Genomic DNA, 27,251 nt, shown 5'->3' on the forward strand with positions numbered 1-27,251 from the left:
AGGAGCACGAGGCTCATTAAAAGCCGCGCGAGGAGCACTTGTCGCCGGCCTCATTATAAAAAACGCTGATTTTAAAGAGTGAAAGTTGAACGGAGCGCTGACGAGTCGTCATGCATTAAAGTTCAAGTTTAACGGCTCCTCTCAGAACCCGATCACCGTCCGTCAGTCGGAGTCGCAACGGGTCGGCCGTCGAGAGACAAGCAGACCGTCTCGCTTCATACCTTTAAACCCCCCCCCCCCCCTGCAGAGGTGCTGGTGAAAACGTGCGTGCACGAGGCCTCCTCATTGTGCATGCTGTGTGTGTTTCTGTGAGTCGCACACAGCGCCTGCAATGTGGAGGCTGAGACACGCAGAGACGTCTCGCACAACCCCCCCCCCCCCAATTACCTCTCGTTTAACAGATCTTCCTGTCTCCCATCCCACTGTGTCTTATATTACCTCCACCCGTCATATCAGGTGCATGCTAATTAGCTTAGCCAGTAAGTAGCTCGGGGCTAATAGGCGTAGCATTGGCCCCCCCCGGGGAGGGCGAGCGGCAGCCGGGCTCAGTTGTTTGTCCTCTGGCGGGCGGGGGCTTGACGTCGCTGATAGGAGGACACACCCCTGCGTGACCCAAGGCACTTCAGCCCGAGGTGACAAACCCCCCATGGGAGGAGGCTGCTGACCTGCTGACCTGCTGGCTGCCCGTTGGCCGTTCGGCTGCTGATGGACGGCGGCGTGCGACGGGTCGGGGGGGGGGGCAGCCACGTGCAGAGGGGGAGGAGGATGTAACGATTCCCAACCCATCAGAGGCCAAAGGGGAGCTGAGATGATCGGTCTCCAATTATCTCGACTGATACCTCGCGTGTGGTATCGCGAGCAGATTTTTATCTTCCTGCCATTTAAAAAAAAAGGAAAATGTCTGATACGGAGCGTCGTCCATTTCTTCCCGTTTTGCCGACACTTCAAATGCATTTTACACGTCTCTGGTTTCGAGTGCAGAGAGGGAGGAAGAGGAAGAGATGAAGAGGAAAAATGAAACTCGTCATTTTAGCTCCCGGCGAATCCAGAGTTGGCTCAGTGTGAGGAGGTCAGACACACACACACACACACACACACACAAAAACACACACACACACACACACACATCTGGACACATCCCTCGCCCACAGGTAGCGCACATCCAGCCGTGAAAACACACACACGTGCAAATGTGCCACTTATTCATTTATTCAGAGGAGGCTGACTCAGCCTCGGCCCACGCTGCATCGAACGCACTACATCACACACACACGCACACACACACACACAGAGCGCGCCGCACAACCATATTGTGACTGTTATTCTAACCCTTCGGCTCATCAGACGCGTCGGATGTTGAATTTGTAAATAAAATGCATCACTATTGACACTAAAACGTTATTGCTGAATGTATGTAATTCACAGTCTGTGGCTGAATTGTACCTGAAACTGTCCACGTTACTTCGTTAATACAAAATAAAGACTAAAAGGTGCCAAATAACACGAATCATTTCATATGTTATTGGAACATTTAACGTTAAATGTTAAATTATTTTAAGTTAAATTAATAACAGGAAAGTTCTCGTTTGGGAGCTTTTCATCATTAATGATTGTTTGCCTTCATATCAACATGAATGGATGCCTCGGCGTCTCCATGGCGACCGGTGAATATTTCTCCCAGTTTTCTGTTTTCGCTGCTCTTATCATTTGTATCAATGAATCAAAGTCGTGCTACGTTATCTGTGATTTAACTTTACCGAGGACGACCCAACGTGGCTCTGATGGTCTCACACACGAGTACTCGAGCCCCCCCTGTGCCCCCCCACCGCCACCAACACTTCTGTTGCTCAAGGGCACGTCGGCCGGTTGATTTGTTCAGAAGAAGAAGCTTCTGAAGGCTGAGCTTCCTTCTCCGACGACATCACCATCACTCATAGTGTTACTTCATGAAGGACGTCGGCAAGTTGGACCCCGTGACCTCTGACCCCGCGTCCTCCTCTGTCACTGCTCACCGAACCCAGCACCTCAAACAACGTGAGGCGAGGACACACACATGCACACATGCACACACACACACACATGCACACATGCACACGCGCACCAACACAGCGGGGAAGACCCCCTGCAGGCAGATTAATTAGAGAAGCCGTTTGGAATCTTTGACAGTGCTGAAACAATGTGGAACCTCGCCGGACCACACAGACACACACACACACACACACACTCCCTGTGTGGAGTGTTAAATTGGTATGCAGCACCAGTGGGCCTGGAAGAGACATTACGCCTTCAGTTTATTAATGCATGTTATCTCCCTCGTTCCCTTCATTTTTTTTAATCATTGTTCTTTCTCTTCTTTCTGTTTCGGTCAATTTATGAAATCTGCTTTTGTGTGTTTGTATATTTGCTTTAATCTGTGTGTGTGGCTTCAGTTCCCGTCTCCCTCTTGTCTCCTTCTAAGCCTTTCATTAGATTTTAAAACCATAATGAAAAACAAACAGGATGGAAAACACCCCCCCATCCCTTTATTTTCCTGCCTCCTCCTTCTCCTGCTCCTCCTGCTCCCGTCTGCCTCCTACGCCCCTCTCACCTCCTCAGCTGCTCCGTCCCCTCGGCTCACAGCGCTTGGTGAGGAAATAGATAGAAACAAAACAAAAAAAGACAGTCTGCAGCACCTGCTTTTTCAAAATGTCTGCAGACGATGAACCCAGTGGTGGAGAACATCAGGATCATCAGAACATCAGGATCATCAGAACATCAGGGTCATCAGAACATCAGGATCCAAAAGTGCTGCAAAGTGGGAACATCTGCTGAGGCCTTTTCAGCATGAATTGAAATCATAAAACACCCTTTTTCCTGTTTCTCTCTCGTGTCTTTGCTCCTTTCACATTCCATCGTTTCTCCCCTCCGTCTCGTCCCCCCTCCCCCCCACACACACACTTACACACACACACACACACACACACACACACAGACACACACAGACACACGCACACACACAGGTACGCGCTGATAAACCCTAACAGCGTAATCTTCCTTATCGCTAATCAACTCAAATAGCTTCTTTAAACATTAGTAAAGCCCCAAAGGAGATAAATGGAAGAACGCACACGCACACACACACACACAAACACACACAGACACACACAGACATAAACACACACACACACGGCCCGCTAGCATGTTAGCTAGCTGGTTAGCTAGCTGGCTAATCCCACCGTGCGTTATGCTACGTTGACCTAGCTAACTAACTAGCGCACAAAACACCAACCAGGCTTGCGTTACATTTTAAAAACCTGGATCTCTTCTTTGTTTTCAAGGTGAAGAATAAATCTTCAAGGTCCCGTTTCAAAAGTTCCAAACGGCGTCGTACGGTTCGTGCGACTCAATTTGCCTGAATGTGAAGGAAGCTCATTAAATGAGTGTCTGCTCGTCACTGTATTGCTTCGCTTTGTTTTCTCTCTGACGGAAACATCCTGGTGATAAAAATAGAAGGTTGAGTTTTACAGTCATGCAACGCCTCCTTTGATGGATTCTGACTCATTTGAAAATGAAGTTTGATGCAGACGTATAGTGCAAAGAAACCGGAGACTGTTATTTTTCTCCAAACTGGGGACAGAATACAAACCTGTACCAGAGAACGTGAGGGATTTTGTCGGCTCACAGGAAAATCTTTAGGTGATTTATATTTGATGTGATGTGATCTTCCTGAGGAGCATCTCTGTGGATCAGAGGCTCAGCGTACAGTTCTCTGTGAGCCCTCTGGTCTCACCTCGGCGGTTCATCTTCTCACACACTGCTCCTCGGGTCAAAAGGTCGAGATGAGAGGGTTCAGTTTAAGAGGAGCGTGGAGGATGCTTTGCTAAACCCTTTTTTTCCCGCTAATCTGCCAATCCAATCTAAATGCAAAATGCGGCTTTAATTAAATGAGCAGCGTGGTTTCATGTTAGTGGTCAGGAGTGTTTGTCTTTCTGGTGATGGTGTGAATTTACCAAAGAACAAATGTTCTCCTGCAACTGGAACGCGATCACGGTGTGGATCGACCAAACGGGGAGATTAAAGGACGGAGAAACTGGAATTGAGAGGACGAGGAAGGAGGCAGCGGAGCGGTTCAGAGTGTTCAGAGAGACGGACACACTGGTGATTAAGGGACTGGGGGAGGGAGGACGGAGGGAGACGAGGGGACGAGAAGATGCTTTCTGTACTTGAAATGGAAAAATGGAAACTCCAAAGCGGGACTCGAGTGACCTTGCAGTGATGAATAAGAAGAGTTTCACTTCATTCCTTAAACTGGCCCCTTTGATTCCCCGCGTAACCTCCCTTTGACGCCCGCCTCTCTCTCCCCGTTGCTCCTTCAGACCGACTTCATCTCTGCTGATGATCCTCAGGGTGATGGTCCATGTTCTTCTACACGTGTGGTCTGCATGCGGAGGAGGGGTCGCCGTGGCTGGAAGCTGCTTCCTCCAATCACATTTTATCTCGTCGAGTTGTGCGTGATTGTGTGCGTTGGAGCCACTGAAAACATCAACACATCAGCCTCCGAATGCCCCTCTGCCACCTCTTTCCTTTCCTCTGGCTCTCTCTTCACAATCACCCGGCCAGCGCTTCAGGCGCTACATTCACCTGAGGGTGGAGCCGGGTTTTAGGGTGGAGCCGGGTTTTAGGGTGGAGCCGGGTTTTAGGGTGGAGCCGGGTTGAGGGTGGAGCTGGTTTGAAGGTGAAAAGGCTGTGAGAGGCACCTCTGACGGGGAACATCATCTGCTTTGTTTGAGGCCCGGGGGCTTAACAGGCAGAGACACACACACACACACACACACACACACACACACACACAATCACACACACACACGCACACACACACACACACACAAACGGCGTCTTGCCACTAATGCAATGTGTTTTTTTCATTAGGACCGAGTCATTGGAGGCAATTATGCGGGTCACCGTGGGTTTTAATGGGGCAATGATGGAGGTGGAGGAAGGCAGGGAGCGGCAGTGCGGAGGGTCGAGAGAGAGCAGATAGAGATGGGCGAGGGGGGGGGGGGCGTTGATGAAGGTCCGGAGGGGGGCTGACGGGAAGTGTCCTTCACACGCGGTCCCAATCCAGAAGGAGCTCAAAGCAGAAAACCTGCGGGTCGACTGAACGTCAAATCATTGAGTGACCGTGAAAGAAGACTTTTGTGCGTTTGTCATCATTTTGTTGCAGGGATCAGAGCTGGAGGTTTGACAGACTATGAGTGGATCCTTGACTTAATACGTATTGTTGTTAGAATGCAGCGTGATCCTCCCTCTGCAGGTGGGATCTGTCTGCAGAGTGGAATGACTTTGCTGAAAACAACTGATATCAGTTTAAATCACAGCGTTTTAATTGAAACTGCAGCATCTGAAGTGAATGTTTATCGTGTAAAGCAGCTCTAAACCTCCCACTGATCTCCGATGACATCATGGAGTCTGAAACGCTGATCCTCTCGGCTGTGTGGGGGGTGAGAACGGACAAAGCAGGGAATACCCCCTCTACACTGTGTGTGTGTGTGTGTGTGTGTGCACGACGCTCTTGCGAAAATTGTATTGATTGTGCAAAAACTATATTTGGAGACTAGAAATCCCCCGGGGGGGGGGGGGCATGCAATCAGCAGAAAGCTACTTGAGCGGAATAAAGTGTTTGCATGTGTGTGTTTGTGTGAGTCTGTGTGGAATTTATTTCTGCATTAATACGATGCTTTTGTAAAACATAAAACGAGCATACAACAGTTTTCTGTTTTCCTATTTGTGTGTGTGTGTGTGTGTGTGCGTGTGTGTGTGGGTCCCATCTGTTTTTCAGCCTCTCCATCTCGTCTTCATCTCGCTGCTCCCTGCTGCCGTCCATCTTCCTTCCCTCCATCGTCAGAAAAACACAACTCTTCTCTCTGTGTCTCCCTCCTCCACTTTGTCCACTTTGTCCACTGCAATGCTGCAGTCCCTGTCCCCTTCTTTCTGCCCCCCCAACCCCGCCGTCACCGAGGGCCAATGGCGCCCGGCGGGAGGACGCGGTGCTCCTTTAGGTATTTGATTGACATGACAGACTTCAGACAGAGGTGTTGGACTCACATTGAGCCTCAGTGTTGCTTTTGGATCTTATGCAACGCCTCTGAGGACATTTTTACACGGCGTTTGCTCCTGTGGAGCCGAACTGAATTGTCCTTGTTGTTGTTTCATTGCGTTTTGGGTCCCTGTGTGAGTGTGAATCAGGGTGATGGACACCTGAACGTGATGTTATTCTATCTTGCTTCTCGGAGAAGCTTTAAAGTTCACCAACTAACTGGAAAAAAGATGTGTGTCGTTGGCTAGAAGTCGATAGCAGAATGAAGTTTGATTTCCAGCTTGGTGGGACACAAAGCAGCTTCATCTCCTCTCTTGTTTCCTTTGAACAACGCGTTGGTTTCAGGCAGTCGGCTGTGTGTTATTCATCAAAAGGCCTTTTCTCTCTGTCTCAGACCTGAAACTCCGTCGGAGGTTGGATGCAGCGCTGACAAAGGAGGCCTTTTTTCCACCTGGAGACAAGGTGAGTGCATCGAGACTCTGAAACTGTGTTCTAACGCGCACACACACACACACACACACAGGCAGACCTACACAGATCTGCTAATCGTCCCCCTCCAGAGGACACTTTACTCCCCTCTCCTCCTCCCTCTGTCTCCTCTCGGTCTGCCTCTGCATCCGCTGTCTCCATCTGAGCAGATTGTCCCACACACACACACACACACACACACACACACACACACACACACACACACACACACACAGGCTCATTTGTGTGGACCTGACAAAGTGCATGTTGGGCAATGCAGCACGTAGTAATTAACCACGAATAACACAACTCACTGTGTCCAGAACCCATTTAAAACCACCTTCTATGCTCTCCAACAGCCCGACAGAAGGTCCGACGCATTCAATTGGCCCTCACACACACACACACACACACACACACGGATACGTTCACACACACGGACGCACACGTGTCCGCGGCGGCGTTTCAAGGCTTCACGGTAAGCGGCATTCTGGGAATTCTCCCTTACCCTTCCTCTCGCTCTCTGGCTTCCACGCAATGATGAGACATGATGTACCAGGTCCATCTGGCTGTGATGACTATGCTCTTGTATTGATTAAAAATACACACACACACACGCACACGCACACACACAGACACACACACGGACACACGTGTTGTCTCTCAGGGAGGAGGAGAGAAAGGTCACGTCTCTCAAGTTAATTAGTCTCTGTAGCCTTCAGGTCTGGAGGAGCTTTCCTCTCCGCTTCTTGCTTCTCTCTCTCTCTCTCTCTCTCTCTCTCTCTCTCTGTCTCTCTCTCCACTTCGCAACCAGAGCGTTAAGGCCAGAAAAAGCTCTCCTTACATTTCTTTGCTTGCGTTTGTGTCCTCTTAAAGTTTCCAAAGCGCAAAAAGACGCATCAACGCACACACACACACACAGGCGCAGTCACTATATCTTTGATCCTGAAGACAGAATCAATTTGTTTTGTCGGCGCGGCGCAGCTCCTCCGTTTAATTACTTCTTGTCTGTGGCTGACGGGGCACAATGTGTGTGTTTGTGCGTTTGGCCGGAGGGTTGTGCCATAATGAAGTGTAAATCCTTCTGATAAAAAAGCCTCTGAGTCGGCGAACTGCCCCGAGGGACACACACACACACACACACACACACACACACACACACACACACAGACACACACACACACGCACACACACATAGTTTCCTCCGTTACTTACTCATCGTATTCATTGCGTATGAGAAGTAAACGACGTGTTAGTCGGCCTCATTGACCACAACGCACTTCACTTACCTGTTGCCAGGTAACGGAGCAAAAACTTTTCAAGCATAACTCAAATACGAAAGGTTATTGTTGTCCTCCGTGTATGGTACTTTTACCCCTCTCTCTCTCTCTCTCTCTCTCTCTCTCTCTCTCTCTCTCTCTCTCTCTCTCTCTCTCTCTCTCTCTCTCTCTCTCAGCGGCCATAAAGAAGCCGATTCACTGCGTCGGCCTGCAGACTCTCACTCAGCTTAATTAGTAATTACTGCACTTTAGAGTTATTTTCTTTAACTTTGTGCTAACTCATTTTTTCGAGGTTGCTTACAAATTGCAAATACCATTGGCTGGCTTCAGTAAGGCCCTAAAATGATCTCTTCTGTACAGTATCGACTCTATTTGTGCCGTTCGGCGCGTGCCGACACTTGAGGGGGATTACACTCGGGGGGTGTCCCCTTTTAGACGCACTCCTGCCACATTTGTGTGTGGGGGGGTGAGTGGAGGTCACTGGGACATGCGTTACACATGGCTACAGGTGCTCTGCTAGCGTTAGCTCCACACGTCACTACCTAGGAAGCAAGAAAACAGGAGCAGCGCTGTCCGTGGTGCTGATGGAGTCATCCGACCAGATACTGGTGAGAAAGATGCTCGGAGCTCAGAGTGTGGAACCAGAGGAGGACGTCAGACATCTGGTGTAAAATAAATGGAAGGCAGATTTAGAGCACCCCCCCCCCCCCCCCCCCCCAAAGCTTCCATACCCATAACAAACCCTCCTCACCGGCTTACGATGCCAGAAGCAAAAGGTCTCAGCTCAGATGTGCTTTTGGACCCTAACCCGCCGCCTGGCTCCATAATGACGTGCTAACAGGGCGCTAACGACGGAGGGGGGCTAACAAGCCCTGCAATTAAAATGGTCCAACATTCCTCTCCTCCTCCTCCTCCTCCTCCTCCTCCTCCCCGCGGGGCCCCGAGTGATGTCAGCCTCACTTGGCTTGAGTAGTCTCCATAATGCAGGCAGGCACATCAAGAGAGTGCCAGTGAGGAAGTGTGTGTCTGTGTGAGAGAGGGAGGACGCTCATCTTGGTCTTTTTGTTTAATCTCCAAAAATGTTGTGTTGAATAAACTCCCTGCAGGGCTCTTCTACACAAACACACAGAGCTACACATCGTCCTCCTACTCTTTCTTCTCCTCCTCAAATACTTCTGCTGTGAAAGGACGTGGTCTGAAAACAGAGACAAAGGGGGACTGAGGACTTGGAGGAAGAGGAGATTTACAGCAGTATTTCACAGCTGTAATGTACGGGTTGTAAACGTTGTGGTGACCTTCAAATAGAACCACGGCTCTTCAGGGTCATGAACACATTGATATTCTTCCATTTAGAGCATAAATATTTTATCACGTGGCGGATTCTTGCTTTTCTCTTTTCAGCCACAGCTTCTTTTTTTTAGGACATCAAGGCTGCGGTTATTCATCTTTCCTCTTGTCACCCCCCCCCCCCCCCACTCTGCCCCCCCACAACTAGTGACACGACACAAACAAACTTCACACCTCGCTGAAGCATCAAGTGCCACCTACGCAGGGTTCATCGTGTGCGTGACAGTGTGTGTGACACTCCTTGTCCCCCGCGGCCCTTTTGGGGGAGAGGAGCAGGGGGGGGGGGGGGGGGGGGGAGCAGGTGAGCAGAGGAGAGTTCTTCCTCCCCCTCTGCTCACCTGTCACTTTGACGCCATTCCTTCTTCCACACAATCAGCGACACAACGAGTTAGGTTGCTTCTTATTTGATCCGTTTGTTGTAATTGATCCTTGGATTTGAACAACAACCTTGAGTTTTGCAGCAGTGAGGACGTCAGGAGGAACAGTGTGTGTGAGTGTGTGTGTGTGTGTGTGTGTGTGTGGGGGGGGGGGGGGGGTTGTTGGTCCGTGAAGGGAGCAAAGCCTTCAGGCATTGTCCATTGTTCTGGGACTGGACACCATTGGTTCGTTGTGATGGAGGAAATAGGACCTTTTAAATATCGCCTTCTTCACATGTTCGGTTTCTCTGTTGTCTTTTTCTCTATGGGGAGGGGAGGGGGGGGGGGGGGTCAAAGTTGATGGTAACGCTGCAGAGTTGTGCATGTGTGTGCGTGCGTGGGAGGGAGGGAGGGAGGGAGACAGCCATTTCCATTTATCCCGCTCTTGTTTGCCAGCACTAAATTGGTTGCCTTCTATAAAGGCGTTTGCAGGAATTTACCCATGCAAGCTCTCCCAAGAAAGATCTGTTGTGTGTCTGTTTGTGAGTGCCCGTGTGGGAGTGTGTGTGTGTGTGTGTGTGGGCCTGAATCACTCATGCGTATTTTGGTTGATGTAATCAGCCTGCTCACGGTTTCACGGGTTAATGACTTTCTCCTTTTGGTTTCCAATGATTCGCACGGAACACGGACAATTATGTTCCCTTTCAATTCAGCAGTTGCAAATAACACAAATGGTATTTTACGGAGGAGAGAACGTACTTAAACGCACGCGCTATCATCATTTAGGTACCTCAGATGGAGGGGGGGGGGGTATGTATCTATATGCTCAGCCTGCTTCAGTAAATATCCCCCAAAAATAAATGTCAGCTTCCAGTAGAATCCCAGACTTGATGTGACCACTGCATGAAGGTTACCTCCTGGTGAACATCAGGCTCCATGAGTGGAATCTGCTATGAATGGACCTCCAGGCTCACACAGTGTTAGAATAAAAGCAGCTTACACAACATTAGCATTAGCTCGAGAATTGAAAATAAAACACATTTAAGTTTCCCATGATCCCAACAGAGGTTTCCACAGAAATAGAATAGAATAGAGACACACACGTATGTACTATTTGTTAAAGGATGTTGATTCCACCCATAATTATGGAGCTGTTTACAGTACATGTGTGTGCGTCTCCCTCAGGATGAGTCATGCAAAGACATGCGAGTGACAACGATCAATTAGAGGCAAATTGCTGTTTACGTCCCTCGGGCGCACAAACACAACAGACATAATTGTTTATCTACATCCTTTAAATCATGGCTCTGCTGTTAAGCCTCTTTGTCGTGTTTAACAGCATCAAATTAATACATTTTAAATTTCTCTGTGTTTATGACATTTAATCAGGCCGTTCACCCAAGAAATGTCACAGTCAAAGGCCTCTTTCATTCATCTAATGAATCCACATTTCTGCCCATTCTTTTTGTTTTTTTCTCTTATCGAGCGCTTTGGTAATAGTTGAGTTCTCGTGGATTTAGTGGACATTCAGCGTCCCTTCTACGACCCTCTACGATCTCTATGACCCTCTACGACCCTCTACCGACCTCTACCACCCTCTACGATCTCTATGACCCTCTACGACCCTCTACGATCTCTATGACCCTCTACAATCCTCTACAACATCTACCGCCCTCTACAATCCTCTACGACCCTCTACGATCTCTATGACCCTCTACGACCCTCTACCGACCTCTACCACCCTCTACGATCTCTATGACCCTCTACGACACTCTACGATCTCTATGACCCTCTACAACCTCTACCATCCTCCACGACCCTCTACGAACCTCTACAACATCTACCGACCTCTACGACCCTCTACGATCTCTATGATCCTCTACGACCTTCCACTTCCCTCAACGACCCTCTACGACCTCTACCATCCTCTACGACCTCTAGGACCTGTAGGACCCTCAACCACCCTCCACGACCTCAACCGACCTCTACCATCCTCTACGACCTCTACCACCCTCCACGACCTCTACCACCCTCCACGACCCTCTACGACCTCTACCACCCTCCACGACCCTCTACCACCCTCTACCACCCTCTACGACCTCTACCACCCTCTACGACCATCAAACCTTCTAAATAAAGGAAGAAACAGGAGGAGGTCCTTAAATAGCCATTTCTCACCCTTCTTAACTACCCAGGAACTAAAACATACAAAAAAATCTTTGGCTAAGTCTCTCAAACGTGGACGGCTGCAAAAGGACGCGCAGTTCATGCAGCCCACAGACGCACACACGTACACACACCTACACTTCTTCTGGTTGGACTGATTTGAAGGACTTCACACTACAACCCTGCTGCGCCTTTCATTTCATGCCGCATTACAACCCCCCCCCCCCCCCCCTAACACACACACACACGCCTGTGTGCGTCCCAGGATGTCTCCGTGTGTCAGACCGCCGTCGTGTCCCTGAAGGCCACTCAGCAGACGAGCGGATCATTTCATTTTGATGCCGTTAAATGGTTTCTGTTATTTTCAAATTCATCACTTGTTTCTCTTTTATTGTTTAATACGAGAGGACTCGTTACGTTAAGAGGGATACTTAAAGGAATAGTACGGATAAAAATGAGTTAAAATACATCCTGTGATCTTCATCCTCCTCCTCCGTCTATCACATGTCGTCTGAAGTTCTCCTCCTTTCATCTCTTCCTGACTTCTGACACTGTGTGTGTGTGTGTGTGTGTGTGTGTGTGTGTGTGTGTGTGTGTGTGTGTGTGTGTGTGACATCTAAGGGCCTGAGTCGAGCATCTTAACGCTCGGCACGAGGACCCTTCGACTGCAGGAGGACTCGGGCGGAGCGAGGGCAACCTGAGGGGTCCTAATGGTCAAAGACCTCGAGGGACGCTAACTACAGGGAGGCAAGAGAGGACGAGGGGTAAAAAGGGAGGAGAAGTGGGGGGGGCTTTAAAAAAGGATGAGACTAGGAGAAGGACGGATGGAGGAAATTGAGGCGAAGGAAAGGAAGGACAGGAAGGATACACGAGAGGATGACTTGAAGCAGGGAGGAAGGAAGTAGAGGAGGGAGAAAAGGAAGCGACAGTTGGAAGAGAAGATGTTTATGTGACATTAATCAGAGGTCATGAAGCCATTAGGATTCCACCTGTGAGAAGACAAACAAACAGAGAGAAAAGAAAGAGAGAATTAAGGGTGAAAGGAATGTGAGGGGTGGCAAACAGGAAGGACACGAAGACAATGGAAATGACCGGTGAAGAGGACGATTAGACAGAGGACACCGGGACAGTGAGACTGAAGAATAGAAAGAGAGACCCAGACACTGAATGACTTCAAGAGGTGACGAGGGAAGGATGCAGCGGAGGAAAGGAAACGAGTCGGATAAATGGCAGGGGGGGGGGGTTTGTTCAAATGGAGGTAAATGCTACCGTGCGTGTGCAGTTATCACCGTTCCCCTTCGCCATTAACGTCCACATCCATCAGCAGAGGCGCTGTTTGTGTGTGTGTGTGTGTGCGTGTTACCTGAATCAATCGCACACTCCTGCAGAACCGTCCTTTTGCACTTGGAGCTAAGCAGCTGGTGATGGATCACGATCCATATTACCATCCAGATATTAAGTGCCATATTATTTTATTTTATTGGGTGAAAGACGAGAGAGAGAGAGACCTCCCCTCAAGAGTCAGCTCCTCACTTCTCCTCCTCTAGATTTACTGGGAGGCATTGGGAGAGATGGATGGGTGGAGGGAGGGATGGGTGGAGGAGTGTGTCGCTGCCCACTCAAGGGCAAACACCACCTTGACAGCCTCTCCATCACGTCAGCCTCCGTCTCCCCCGCTCCTCTCATTTCATCTCCTGTCAATTCACCCCCCCCTCCACCCCCCCTGCTGTGTGCAAACACGTGGTGTATGATAACTGTTCCTATTATTTGTGTAGCGCTTTAAAAGCATCTTAAAGGCATAAACAATGAAAGATGACGACAGAGAGCATAAAGAAAACCTATATGTTAATATTAATACACACATGTATACTGTATATACACACATGTGTATAAATACACACATGTATATGTGTGTATGGGAATACATACACCGGTGTGTATACATACACATGGGTGTATGTATTACAGGGTTTTTCCTTGTAAGTCTGCATTTTGTATTTAAATGGATTAGATACAAACATTTGTCAGCTACACACAAACACAGTCACATGAGACACACTGCAGACACACACACACACACACACACACACACACAGTGTAATCCATCTTAATGCCTTGGAGTGTGAGTTGAAGGATAAAGGAGGATAAGGGATCATCTTATAGCTCCACATAATCACAGCTGGAGAGGAGGTTACTAAGAACTGTCATTAGACCATAAGTACACACACACACACACACACACACACACACACACACTGAACCAATCTTCTCCCTGCAAGCACCTTCAGAAATAACGTTAACCTTGGAGTTTGTACGTGAGCACAATCTGCATGACGCACACCCTCGAGCACACACACGGCGTCCTCGTGGGTGTCTTCAAGTCACACGGCGTCTGTCCTCGTGCTGTTAGACGAGAGCTCGGAACACGCACGAACACGCACGGGCACACGCACAGGCCGTTGTCGCCGGATGAAGGGCGGGCCGTGGGGGGTCGTGCGAGCCGAGTTGTGCGCGCGTGCCATCCCTTAAAGTCTTTGCGTGACGTTGGCTACCGGAGGACGACACAATGAGGCGTTTAGTCCGAGCTGAGAGGAGCCACTTAAGGGGGTCCCCTGGAGCCCATGTTGGTCCTGTAGGAACAGCGACTGTATTTACAAGCCGAGCTTAGTTTACTTTACTGTTTGGATCTAAAGACACACTCCGTGCGGCTTTTAAGGATTGAAGCGACACGTGCAGACTAAAACACAAACAACACCTTTGTGTGAATCCGTGGAGGGGGGGGGGGGGGGGGGGGGGGGGCACCATCTTCCTGATGGAGATGCTACATGAAGCAGGTAACACAAATTCCCCTGTGTAGCAGTAGCGCGAGTCACTGGATCCATCAAACACACACACACACACACACACACACACACACACACTGTTCGTTTTCCACAATGAGTCACAATAAAGTTCCCATAAAACAAACGGCTGCCTTCATGACTTTGGCGGCCTGATTGCGTTGGCTGTTTAGTTGCGATTCGATGACACTATGGAGGGATTTAAAGATTTAAAGGCACAGAGCAGAGTGTGTGTTTGTGCTCTGAGCCTTCGGGGCCTTTATAAAAGAACAATGTTTGTCACTTTGTCCTTTTGTTTGACAAAGAGGCTCCAACCATTTAATCCCAAGATCGGAGCAGGATGTGGTCTTGTAACTAAGGATCATTCACTTGACATAATATTATATTGTGATAATTTGATCATAATAGCCTTTTGATTCATAGTAATGTTAATAAAAAGAACCTTTCAATGTAAGACGTTGGAGGAGCATCCTTTAATGTCCCGGAGGTCTGTCAGTAATAATCATCATAATAAGCATGAGGTCCAGTAACGTGGGATTGTGCGACATCCTGCTTACCAGAAGCAGAACCACCTGACCCGAGTCCAGCGGACCACCTGACCACTTCTGAATCACAGGAAAAACCCATTTATAAAAACCAATCTTGAAGCTGACTGCCAGTGTCGTCTGTTCGTTGCTGTTGACACGTCGACTGCACTTCAATGGAAACTCTGACAGAGGATCAAACGCACAAATACACACACACACACACGTCTTTCCACCCGGGACTCGTCCTCCCTTCCCTCCCTCGCCTTCCTGCAGCGTCTTGTTGATCAAAACAAGAATAAAAGCCGTGTAATCCGTTGTTTTATCGGAGGAGAAACCGATCAAAAGACACAGGGAGAGACCACACACATGTACACGACATATACACAAAGCTTCAGAACACACACCGAGTACAGATCAACACCTGCAGAAGAGCCTTCTTTTATCTGCTCCTTCGTGGTCTGCAGCTTTCGTTTAGAGCCCCTCGAGCATCGCGGATAAAAGGCTTAAAGCGGCGTGTGTGTGTCCCCTGTCTGTCAGATAGATAGGAAACACAAGGGGTTACATGTTCCTGGACAGCGCAGGTTAAAGGTTAAAGGTTAAAGTTGATGGAAGTACACACACACACCCACACGGGTGCTTTGATGAGTGAGTGAAACCATGAATGTAGAAGGAAGACCTGCTGCAGCGTCTCTCCCTCTGGAGCAATAAATAAGCTCAGGTTCTAAGTAGAAGTCGCTCGTCTCTTTGTGTCTTAATTCGTCTCCTTTCAGGTTCCTGTTTCTCTCATAATAATAATAATAAGTATAAGAATAATAATAGGCGTGTGATGACTCAGCGTGTGTTTCTTTGTGTCGAGTAGCAGTGAAATGTGCTCTGGTTTTCATTACCTCACTTATTGACTCTGACCCCCCCCCCCCCCCCTCATTGACGTCTCCTTCCTCTCTGGGACGTACAGCCACTGATCTCAGCGCTGCTTTGAAAGGTCCTTGAACACAGAGGAGCCTCCTGAATGAATCACACAGAGACACTGAGGGTAAAAGTCTCACTTCCTCCCCCCTCGTTCGCTGTCTCCTCCTTTGTGTCCTTGGTCGTCTCTTGGCCTCCTTCTCCTCGAGCACAGTTTTCTCCTCTGTGCTTCATAAGCGTCAAGCTTCCTCGTACATTTTAGTTCCTCTTATTCTTGTCTTTTATTGAACCGTCCTTCCTTCCTCGCTGCTCCCTCACTGCCTCCTTCCCTTTGGTCTCTCCTTCATTCCTTTCCTTTCTTCCCGTCCTTCATCCTTCCACAGAGGTGTTCACCTCTTAATCACGTCACTTTCCTCTTTCAGTCAAAGCGCTCCGTCCTCCCTCTGCAGTCCGTCAGTGTTGGACTCACACACACACACACACAGACACACACACACACAGACACACACACACACACACACAGGGATTATGGGGGATCCCATTAGCTAAGCAGCTCTGTGTTAATGGCCTTTACATCATCCAGCAGAAAGACTTTAACCACATTACCCCCCCTGTCTGTGTCCCTCGGTTGTGTCTCTCGTTGTGACTCTTTTTACATCAAATGGTTGCGTGAGGACAGACAAGTTAAGTGTGATGAATTCTTTTGGTGCTCTTGTAAATGAACGCATTAAACAGCAAACAAAGGAGAACACAATAAGTGTGTTACGACTTAGTGACGTCTGTTTGCTTCCTCTAAATGTAGTCGTACACACTGGATGAGCCGGGTAGAAGGTTTTAATACTGTGCCCCCCCCCACCCCCCCCCCAGTGCCTCTTAGCGGAGCTCCATCTGTGCGCTCCATCAGGCGTCCTCGTGGCTCCGGTCCGGCCCTCCTGGACGTCTCCCGGAACCGAAGCCTCCGAACATCTGAGGGGGCTCGAACCTTAGTGAAAATAGTGAAAATCGCTTTTCAGCCCCTGGTGGGTGGTTACCGTGGTTACCGTGGTCACGGCGCTTGATATGAGAGAGGAGCGCCCAAAGATTCAACATTAACTACTAAAATACCAGATGTGAAATATGAAATAAAACACACAGGAGGAGATTAAACAGAAAGAACAAATGAATATTTACTCAGGTTTGAATTAGTGAGACAGTTGTTTTATTTCTACTTCAAATAGAAATCATTTATTTCATGTACCATACGACATGCGGATGTTTTTTTGTGTTGGATGAAAGAACCGATGTACGTTCAGTCGTTGTTATTACTGTTGTTCCTGGTGTGTGTGTGTCTGTGTGTGTGTGTGTGTGTGTGTGTGAGAGGGAGAGCTTTGGGGGGGGGGTTTGGTTCTGGAAATGTTTGATAAAAGTCTCTTTTTGTCTCTCCCTGCAGGCAGATGGACGGCGCTGATCCCTCTCTCCGGAGGTGTGGAGTGACAGATGACCCGGGGATTGATGCGGCGGGAGAGCGAGGGAGCGCCGGAGAGGGTCGCCGCCGCCGGTAATGGGAAACAGCTGCAAAGGTCAAGCGCATCGATCGGGAGGCGGGTAGAAGTAAGTGAGCAGATTTACTGATACCCCCCCCCCCCCCCCGCGCGGCACGCGCTGCACAGTGTGCGACGCCTGCAGAGGTCACAGCTTCAACATGGAGCGGCTTCGTGTGCCGCCATTGTTGCCTTATCTCTGAAACGGGGCCGCAAGGGGGCTGGAGCCTTCATTCTACTTGTCCTGTCTCAGGCCCCTCTGGTGTGCAGCAGCCTGCTCTCTGCAGGACGCAGACTCCTCTGGGACGGGTGCACACAGTCTGACTTTCACGGCTGCCGGGGATCAGGGGAGAAGATCACAAGCCCGAAACTTGAGCTGAGATGTTATGCAGACGAGTCCTCGCGTAAAACATGTGATCAAATCTCACAGATTCGCCGTAACAACCCACGTCTCAGACCTGCAGAGCAGAACAAAGCTGTGACTCTTCCTTTAGAATCTTTAGAGGAGCGTTATGGATGCATTCTGTCTACTACACACACACACACGCATACACACACACACACGCATACACACACACACACAGACACACACACACACACCCTAATTGCCTGCTCATATTGTTGAAGCTGCTTTCTTAGCCATTGTTTTGAATCGTGCATACGATAAAGTCATTAATAGCTGTGTTACAATCAGTCATGCTGCTTGTATGTTTTATTGATTTAACGCTTCACTAAGTCCACCCCCCCCCCAAACCCCCCTCAGAATAAACACAGCCAAGTTAAATAACCAGCGAGAGCTTGGCGCAGCTCGCCTTAATCAGCTAAACGCATCGCCGCTGAGCTTCCTGCTTCTAACGGCAGAGTCACTTCCAAAATGTCAGAACGTCTGCCGCCGTTTACTCGACACAAAGACACGCATTGAAACACCAAACGGATTCCCATTTAATCGAAACAAAAGTTCACACGGAGACCGAACCAATGCAAAGCAGCCGTGTTATTATCGTGTTGTTATGGTGTTATTACGGTGTTATCGTGTTATTACGGTGTTATTATCGTGTTGTTAGGTGTTATTTCGGTGTTGTTGTCGTGTTATTACGGTGTTATCGTGTTTTTATATTGTTATTACGGTGTTTTTATCGTGTTATTATGGTGTTATCGTATTGTTATGGTGTTATTATCGTGTTTTTTATGGTGTTATTACGGTGTTATTACAGTGTTATTATGGTGTTATTACAGTGTTATTATGGTGTTATTACGGTGTTATTACAGTGTTATTATGGTGTTATTATCATGTTGTTATGGTGTTATTACGGAGTTATTAACCTGTTGTTATGTTATTCAGTCGATATGATCGTAGACTCTAAGCAGGAGGCCTGGACCCACAGACACCTCCCTGTTCATTCTTTAACTGGTGGCCACACATTTAAAACTGTTTTCGCAGACTCTCCCCTCTGCGTCTCGCTGTCTGTTACATGAAGAGATGCCCCCCCCCCCCGTCCCCCCCGTCCCCCCAAGCATCATCGTACACATTCACGAGGTGCTAAATCACAAGCTGAGAGCTAAGGGTAAACAGAGAGGACAGCCAGTACTTCAGCACACACACAAACACACACCCTGTGATGTGAGATGCTTCCGTTCTCATCCTTCCTCGTTCTCTCTTATCATCTTTTATTTAGAGTGAAGAAAACATTACAAGTAAGAAGCAACAGAAAAGACCATTGGTTTGGGGGCCTTATTTCTAAATGGTGAATGCAAGGACAAACCAACCTTAAGGAAAGCGCGACAGAGACAAGACTCACTCAGTTAATCAATGGTGGTGTTTTTTTTGTTGGTTCCGTTACAGATTGAACTCCTCCTCAAGTCGGACCTGAGAAAAGAAACTGGCCCTCGGACTCATTCAATCGCCGCAGAAAGACTTCCAGCTGAGAGCATCGAATCCGATCGATGCTCCCCCGCCAACCAGTGACAGGAGATCTGACGCCCGCCGCAGGCCGCCGCCATGCATGTGAGGAACCCCAGACCACAGCCTCTGGAAGTCTTGGTTCCACCGACAGGTGGCTGTGAGCAGCAGGCGGCGCTCTGAGACGGAGAGAAGTCCTCGCCGATGATTCGCTGGCAGGAACGAGACGTAACCAGACGCCACTGGGATGCAATAGAAAGTAAACACTCCCCTCTTCCCTGTCGCTCCCCATCCCCAAAGACGCTTCCTCCCTGACCCCCCCCCCCCCTGCCCACATCCCTTTGATTACCATAAGGTTGTTGGGAAAAGCTTCCAATAGCGTGAGGGTCTCTGTTTGGGATGAGCGGCCCAGAAAGGGCTCTTCTCGGCGGGTTCACCACCTCCTCCTCCTCCTCCGTGGAGGTCGGTGGGCGGATGGCCTGGCCGAGCATAAACCCCCCCGACCTCAACCAAACCCCCCCGTGGGGGGTGGGGCCGGGGGGCGGCGGCGGTGCTGCAGCCATGAGCGCGGCCCTGGACAATTTCACCCAGGAGTCGTTGACCAGGGCGGCGTTGGAGGACAAAAACTGGCCGGCGCTGCTCATACTCGTCATCATCGCCCTGACGATCGGCGGAAACATCCTGGTGATCCTGGCGGTGTCGTTGGAGAAGAAGCTCCAGAACGCCACCAACTTCTTCCTGAGGTCGCTGGCCGTGGCGGACATGCTGGTGGGCATCCTGGTCATGCCGGTCTCCCTCATCAACATCCTCTACGGTGAGTGCTCGCGTTTCGGAGGATTTGCACGTGTTCATCGTCTTCACAAGGCAACATTTCTCTGCATAATCCGGATTACATTCTTCTGCAAACATGCGTGATCCAGGAACCCCACGCAGCTGCAGGCACTTCTAACTGGGGATTTGGTTCTTTGCGGCTTCTTACTGTAACTGTGCGTGCTTATAGATCCCCTCGACATTAAGCATCCTGCAGATTCCCCCCGCCCCCGATCTCACCGCGACATGCACGCTGTCACTATTTCTAAACGTTTATTTCAGCGCAAACTGTTGCAACGATTAATGAAATTCTCCGAGACGTTGCTGGAGGAAACCCAATGTGATAATTAGCATCTCATACCATCATCTGCTGTTTCTCGCCGCCAGGATTCAGCGTGATCGCCCACATCAGCGGGATAGGAAGTGTGTTCCAATGTTGAGTAAAAACATTCGGTTAAAGAGAGGCTGTCTCCCTGCAGCATTACTAGATCAAAAGTACTTCCATTATTTTGCATTAAGTCCTCATGAAAGTACTGATGAGTGCAGCTTTAAGTGGTATAAACTAGACTTCAAACAATGCATTTGGAGAATTACAAAGAGTCTTTATGGGAGACTAAACTCTCCAAATATGGTCGCTTCCTTCCACTGTTTGCGAGGTGATACAGAGCAGTTTGCCGAAGCTTGATTGTTGCTGAACTTGCAGCTTATGAGGTAACTGGAATGATGGAAATCCTCCTGATCCAATCACGCGTGTCCTCGTGTGTTTCGGGCTCGGCTGAGTTCACGCCTCGCTCACGTGACCTCGCCGTGTCCGATGATTGAAAACGTCTCTTGGAGTGTCTCTCCTCAGGTCCTAAAGATGACAACGTCACGGCGTGATTCTTTTTAAACTGAGAACAACTTTATTTCACAATAATAACGAGCGGGAAACCAGGGAGCGTTGTCGCGTGGACGTGCACAGCCACAGTTTGAGGGCTTTTTAGTGATATAACTGCTGCTTCTCTTTGGAAGGAGACTCTTGCAATCAAATCTAAAAACACAGGAAGTTGTTTTTTGTTGGATGGTAGTATTTCAATGATGTGGCTCAGTTACAAATGAAGTTTTACCGCGGGCATCTAGAAGGAAACCAAAAAAGGTGTTACATCCCGAAGCATCCGGCTCATTAAAGGATGCTTTTCATCAGCACAACCATCTGTTGTATAAAAGGCTGCATGAAGAGTTTTATTATACATTTTCTCTTTCACAGAGCAAGATAAGTTGGATTCCTTTTATAGTGTCTTAACTTTTCATTCCGGCGGCTGTGCAGGAAATCAAATCACATGAATTGAGATTCATTTAGCTCTTGTTTGCATGGTGATGTGGTCATTAGACAGTGATACAACAAAAAGCGAGGAACATGAATAAAAACAACACAAATATTTCCCAATTTAAAGTAAACAAATATCTAAGAGGTTTTAATATGCAGGGATAAGATCAGAAGACAGAGAGAAGGATTGATGAGAGATGATGATGAAATGAGACGGGACGGAAAGCAGCAGAGGAGATGAGATCCTTTAGACTCAATTAAGACAGAGGACACACACACACAAACACACACACCTGCTGAAAGCATACAACCTTCAGCACCAACTCAATCACAGTTATCTCTCTGCATTGAGGTTCAAAATTGGAAACACACTCGCTGATAAAACGCATGTAGTAAAAGCACACACACACACACAGACACACACACATATCGAGTGGGACTTCTTCTCACAGCAGATTATTAAGAGAAGTGTTTAATTTGATGGACTGAAGGGAAAGGAGAGGGGCTTTGATACGAGATATCTGTCTTCAGTCGGGTACCACGTCCCGACACAAAGGAAGTTCTCTGACCATCATCATACTCTTATGTAACCAGACGAGGAAGAGGACATCGCTCCTGTATTCTGTGGTAGTTTTCAGAATCAAACTCAACACAAGCTGTCCTACTTTCCTCAGGCCCACGAATTATTTTCTTGTATGGTGCTACTGTGTAACAGAAAAGAGGGGAGAAAAACAAGAATCTCCTTAACATTGGAATTGAAATGACTACGAATTGTTTATTAAATAACACCGTGAAAATGAAGCCTGCTGTGGTTCAGCACCCTGGACAGCGCTGCTCTGTCTGTTGGACTCTACGTGGACCATCATTTACTAGAAGAACATCATGCTGTATTCAAGAAGACGTGAGACCATGAAAACAAGAGAGACGTCATTTCCCCATAGACTTCTATGGGATCAGAGGAGTCGCCCCCTGCTGGATGTTTTGAAGAATGCTAACATTCCTCCACAGATTAAAAATACAGATCAGCTGCTGCCTTTGCTCTGGACTCAGTGAGTAACAAATGTGAGTGGTGTGTGTGTTTGTGTGTGTGTGTGTGTGTGTGTGTGTGTGTGTGTCATGTGGTCCCCCAATAAGAGTTTGACCTCTGCAAAGTTACGCAATCTGCCTCCCACTCGGCCACAAACAAAGACGTGATTCACTTCACATGCATCACATACTACAGCCTGTGCTGCCAATCTGAGATGAAGTGAACGTGTGTGTGTGTGTGTGTGTGGGGGGGGGTGTGTGTGTGTTGCCGCTGGTCTTGTCTTCTTTGAAGACTCTTGGCATCGATAGGCTTTGGGCGAGGTAGGACTTTGTGTAGTGAGACCCCCGTCTTTAGAGAGCTGACACAGCAGAAAGATATCTGGGTATCACACTGACGGCGACCTTTGACCTCCCTGTGGTAGGGGGCGGGGGGAGAAGGATCTCCACCCTGTCAACAGAGCGCCACTGAAGGAAGATGTAAAATGGGCGCTTCACGTGTCCTGTTAAATAACCGTGTCGGAGGACACGGATAAAGATGGCTGACACGGACCCTGGGGTCCTGGTTTTATTACATTACATGTCATTTAGCTGACACTTTTTATACAAGTTATGAGTTATTTGTCAGCTGGGTAAGCTAACATGTGTAATGGGGGAGACCTTTCAATAACAATAAGCCCCGCCCCGTCCCGTATTCAGCCCAATTGGCCTGATGACTCATTTCTGCGGCGGGGGGGGGGTGACAGAGAAATCTGTCAGATCGATCTTTATTGTTTTGTCTTTTTCATTTTCTTCACAGAACCAGGACCAAAAACCTCACACCCACCTCCACATTAGCGTCCTCTTGTCTGTGATGGACGCATCTAATCAGAGCCTCTTTTCTCTGTAAAACAATACACACAAACTGTGTGATGTTGATCACAAAGATGAACATTTGTCAGCATGGTTTCAAGCTTGTTCCTCATGGGAGGCGGGGCACATAAAAGGTTCATTCATCACAGATTCCCTGTGAGCAGAACATCTACATCACTAGTTCCACCATCACCAATGTAACACCCCTCCTCCTCCTCCTCCTCCAGACTACACCTGGCCCCTCCCCAGCGCCCTGTGTCCCATCTGGATCTACCTGGACGTGCTGTTCTCCACCGCCTCCATCATGCACCTGTGCGCCATCTCCCTGGACCGCTACGTGGCCATCCGCAACCCCATCGAGCACAGCCGCTTCAACTCCAGAACCAAAGCCATGATGAAGATCGCCGCCGTGTGGACCATTTCCATAGGTCAGAGCCCCCCCCCCCCCACCACAACTACGCTCGCCCAATTCCCGATCCAATGAAACAGAGCGGTGCCTCCTTCAGGGATCAGATGACTTTTAGAACGTTCCTCTGACTGAGGTCGACTGCTGCTGATGTGCTGCTTCGTGCCCTTTAAGACCCACGAGGGCCTCCACGTCTCAACAGACACACACACACACACACTATTATATTATATTATATATTTAGTAACGACCTATTATAAAAATGCAGAATTAACTTATTATTATGGATTATTAAAATCACTCATTAGTGAGAACATTTTTCTTCAAAATTTCGTGGTAATTTAATAGTTTAATAGAACCTTCACCTGTGAAGCAGCAGCAGCTGAGCTGGATCTCCTGAACCTGAATGTTATCTAGAATGTCCACTTACAGGAGGCCAGTTGAGTTGAATCTTAGAGAGGTCAATGGGTCAGGTCATGGTAAATTTTAGCGCCCCCTGCTGGGCCACCGGACAAACTGCTTGTCAGTTATAAACTTTACATTTTATTTATTATTGTGAAGGGACATCAGCTGAGCTGCTTTACCCTCAGACCTCCTCATGGGTCAGGAGGTCTGAGGGGACGATGGATGCTGAGGGAGGAGCACGGACGTAGTTGCGTGGTGCTAAAACAAAGCTTCTTACCTTCCGTTGCTCCTCGGGCCACTTCCTACTGATGCATCTGCTTCCATCTCAAGTAGCAATCTAGATGCAGCAGTTTCCTCTTCAGGGAGACATCCCATAGTGAGTTGGTTCAGGCATGAATCAGTAATGGAGAATATCAAGTACACCCCAGCTACTGCTGTGTCACATTCGGTGCCATATTTTAAGCACTCGATAACAAAACAACAGCCAGCAGTTCTTCCCTTTCTACGGAGCGCTAACCTCCGTCTCCCTGCAGGCGTGTCCATGCCCATCCCCGTGATCGGCCTCCACAACGAGGACAAGGTGTTCGTCAACGGCAGCTGCGTCCTCAACGAGGAGCGCTTCATGCTGATTGGCTCCTTCGTGGCCTTCTTCATCCCGCTGGTCATCATGGTGGTGACGTACTGCCTCACCATACAGGTAGTGGCTGCGCTCCTCGCTGCGCACTGTCGTCTCCCCGGGCTCGCCTTCACCCCCCCCCTTCTCCCCTTCCCCCCCACCCCCCTCCAGGTGCTCCAGAGGCAGGCCACAGTCTTCCTGTGCGAGGCGAAGAGCTCCTCCCAGCAGCCTTTGCACACACCAGCGATGGCGCACACGTTGCAGCCCCCGCCGAGCACCTTCCACATTCCTCAGATCACCACGTTCGCTCCCTCCGAGTCACAAGGTCTGTTTGTTTGGTTGTTTGGTTGTTTGTTGTCGAATGATGAATTGACCGCTCTCGCCCCCCCCCCCCCCCCCCCCCCCCCACAGAGTTACAGGCCCCGCCTCCTCCGAGCAGACGGAACACCCTGAGCTGCCTGAAGGGAGCGGAGGCCGCCATACTGCGCAGCGCCTCCACGCCGGACAGCCTCAGCATCGTGCCCAGCTCGGAGGCGGCGTCCCAGCTCAGCTCGCCGGCCGCCGGGCAGGGGAGGGGCGACTCGTCGGGTTGCCACGGGCGACGGGGCATGATGCAGGCCATAAAGAACGAGCGGCGAGCCTCCAAGGTGATCACAGAGCAGGTTTATGGGGTCAGGAGCCTCCAGAAGGACAAGATGTTTCATGTCTTCGGTCTGTTGTGATCTTCTTCTGCTCCGTCTCCCCAGGTCCTGGGAATCGTCTTCTTCCTCTTCCTCATCATGTGGTGCCCCTTCTTCATCACCAACGTCACCTTCGTCCTGTGCCGGGGCTCCTGCAACGAGTCGCTGCTCAACGACCTCCTCAACGTCTTCGTGTGGGTGGGCTACATCTCCTCGGGGGTCAACCCTCTGGTCTACACGCTCTTCAACAAGACCTACCGCAGGGCCTTCTCCAGCTACATCCGCTGCCGCTACAAGGCGGGGGCCAACGCCGCCGGGCAGGGCTGCAAAACCCTTCTGGTGCCGCCGCCGTGCTCTTCGCACGCCGTGACCCCCCTCCTGCCGGGCGCGCACGGCAAGGCCGGCGTGGACCGCAACAGCAACTTCCGCAACGGCGGGCGGGGGGGCAACGGGCGGCTGGCGGTGGACGCCGACGACGTGACGGACGACGAGACGCAGGTGGGCGCCGCCTCGCGGAGCCTCTCCGACTGCCGCGACGCCCTCTCGGGGGCGGAGCTGGAGACGGAGGCGGAGCAGGAGCTGTCGCTCATCAGCTCCTACCCCGCCCCCACGGAGCGCACGAGTTGCGTTTGACCTTCGGGGGGTGGGGGGGCGGAGCTCTCTCTCTTTGTCTGGCCTCGCCCTGGGGTCAACGGGGGGGTCAACGGGGGTCAAGACTTGAGGCAGAGAGTCAAAGTTTCACCGGAAACTAAACCAAATCTATTTTTGTGCCGCGTCGAACTCGACAGCCGAAGTCATAGAATTTATCAAAATGAACCTTTCCAGCATGTATAATCAGACTATTCAGAGTGTGTGTGTGTGGTTGGAGGGGGGGGGGTGATGGGGGGAGATGGAGAGGGGGGGCTTCCTCCAGACTGCAGTCTGCGGGGAGATGAAGGAATGTACATCGACCAGCGGTGGACTCACAGTGCCATCTGGTGGTGGCACCTAAAACACCTAAAAGAGCTAAAACAACTACGACAACACAACAGCAACACAACAGCAACACAACAGCAACACAGCAGCAACACAACAGCAACCCAACAGCAACACAACAGCAAAACAACAGCAACACAACAGCAACACAACAGCAACACAACAGCAACACAATGTGGCGCACACAGCCGACGGGCTTCTGAGGACATCTAACAAAGCTGGAAATGTAACGGAGGAACCCAAAGTTAGTTCAGAGGAGCCCTTTACAAAGGGAACATAACGTAAAGATGTTGTGACATCAGATCATTACTTTCATCAACTCAGGCGCCCTCACACAATAAAGTAGAACTCACACTCAGAGACCTTCTTTGTATCACATGACTCACATATATATAATATAAATATATATATATGTGTGTGTGTACATACGTGGTCATGTGGTGCGGCTCGTTTGGTTTTCTGTCGACATTCTTTAAACAACTGTTTCTTAGAAAAGTGATTGTTTGGATGAAAAAACATTAAACATGTCACACGCCTCTAACATGTTTAGTGTCACGTCACTTTGCCCCTGAATGTAAACCCATCTTTTCCCATAATCCACCCTTACAGAGCAAAGGTCGTCCAAAGGTCGTCCAAAGGTCGTCCAAAGGTCCTTTCGGCCTCACTCAAGGTTTCTTTTTCATTTTCATGCTCCTTGTGTTTCCAGTGTGTGTGTGTGTGTGTCTGCGTGCGTGTCCTCGTGTGTGTGTGTGTCTTCTGGGATGGCGAGTTCCCGCCGGTGGAGGCGGGTGG

General features: G+C 49.5%; 1 protein-coding gene and 1 long non-coding RNA gene across 2 annotated transcripts in view; both read left to right on the plus strand.

Moving 5' to 3' along the window:
- LOC119223094 (uncharacterized) overlaps positions 1 to 19,703 on the plus strand; it is a 34,823-nt gene extending 15,120 nt beyond the window's left edge. The window contains exons 2-4 of the long non-coding RNA XR_005120878.2: positions 6,471 to 6,538; positions 17,396 to 17,556; positions 19,330 to 19,703. This is a non-coding gene — a long non-coding RNA (uncharacterized LOC119223094). The remainder of the gene's footprint in view (positions 1 to 6,470; positions 6,539 to 17,395; positions 17,557 to 19,329) is intronic.
- A 39-nt stretch (positions 19,704 to 19,742) lies between these two features.
- On the plus strand, positions 19,743 to 26,239 carry htr2cl1 (5-hydroxytryptamine (serotonin) receptor 2C, G protein-coupled-like 1). The gene is made up of 6 exons (XM_037479946.2): positions 19,743 to 20,200; positions 23,605 to 23,805; positions 24,722 to 24,885; positions 24,976 to 25,129; positions 25,216 to 25,451; positions 25,551 to 26,239. The coding sequence occupies exons 1-6, from the start codon at positions 19,786 to 19,788 to the stop codon at positions 26,115 to 26,117; spliced, it is 1,737 nt and encodes a 578-aa protein (XP_037335843.2). The 5' UTR covers positions 19,743 to 19,785; the 3' UTR covers positions 26,118 to 26,239.
- Positions 26,240 to 27,251: the final 1,012 nt, after the last annotated feature.

Source organism: Pungitius pungitius, chromosome 1, assembly GCF_949316345.1.
Source record: "Pungitius pungitius chromosome 1, fPunPun2.1, whole genome shotgun sequence".
Lineage (NCBI taxonomy): Eukaryota > Metazoa > Chordata > Actinopteri > Perciformes > Gasterosteidae > Pungitius > Pungitius pungitius.

Excerpts from the sequence above, each read along its gene's own strand:
- htr2cl1 (XM_037479946.2), top strand. The coding sequence starts at position 19,786 with ATGAGCGGCCCAGAAAGGGCTCTTCTCGGCGGGTTCACCACCTCCTCC. Across the intron at positions 20,201-23,604 it reads CCTCATCAACATCCTCTACG|ACTACACCTGGCCCCTCCCC; the intron begins GTGAGTGCTCGC and ends CTCCTCCTCCAG. Across the intron at positions 23,806-24,721 it reads CGTGTGGACCATTTCCATAG|GCGTGTCCATGCCCATCCCC; the intron begins GTCAGAGCCCCC and ends GTCTCCCTGCAG.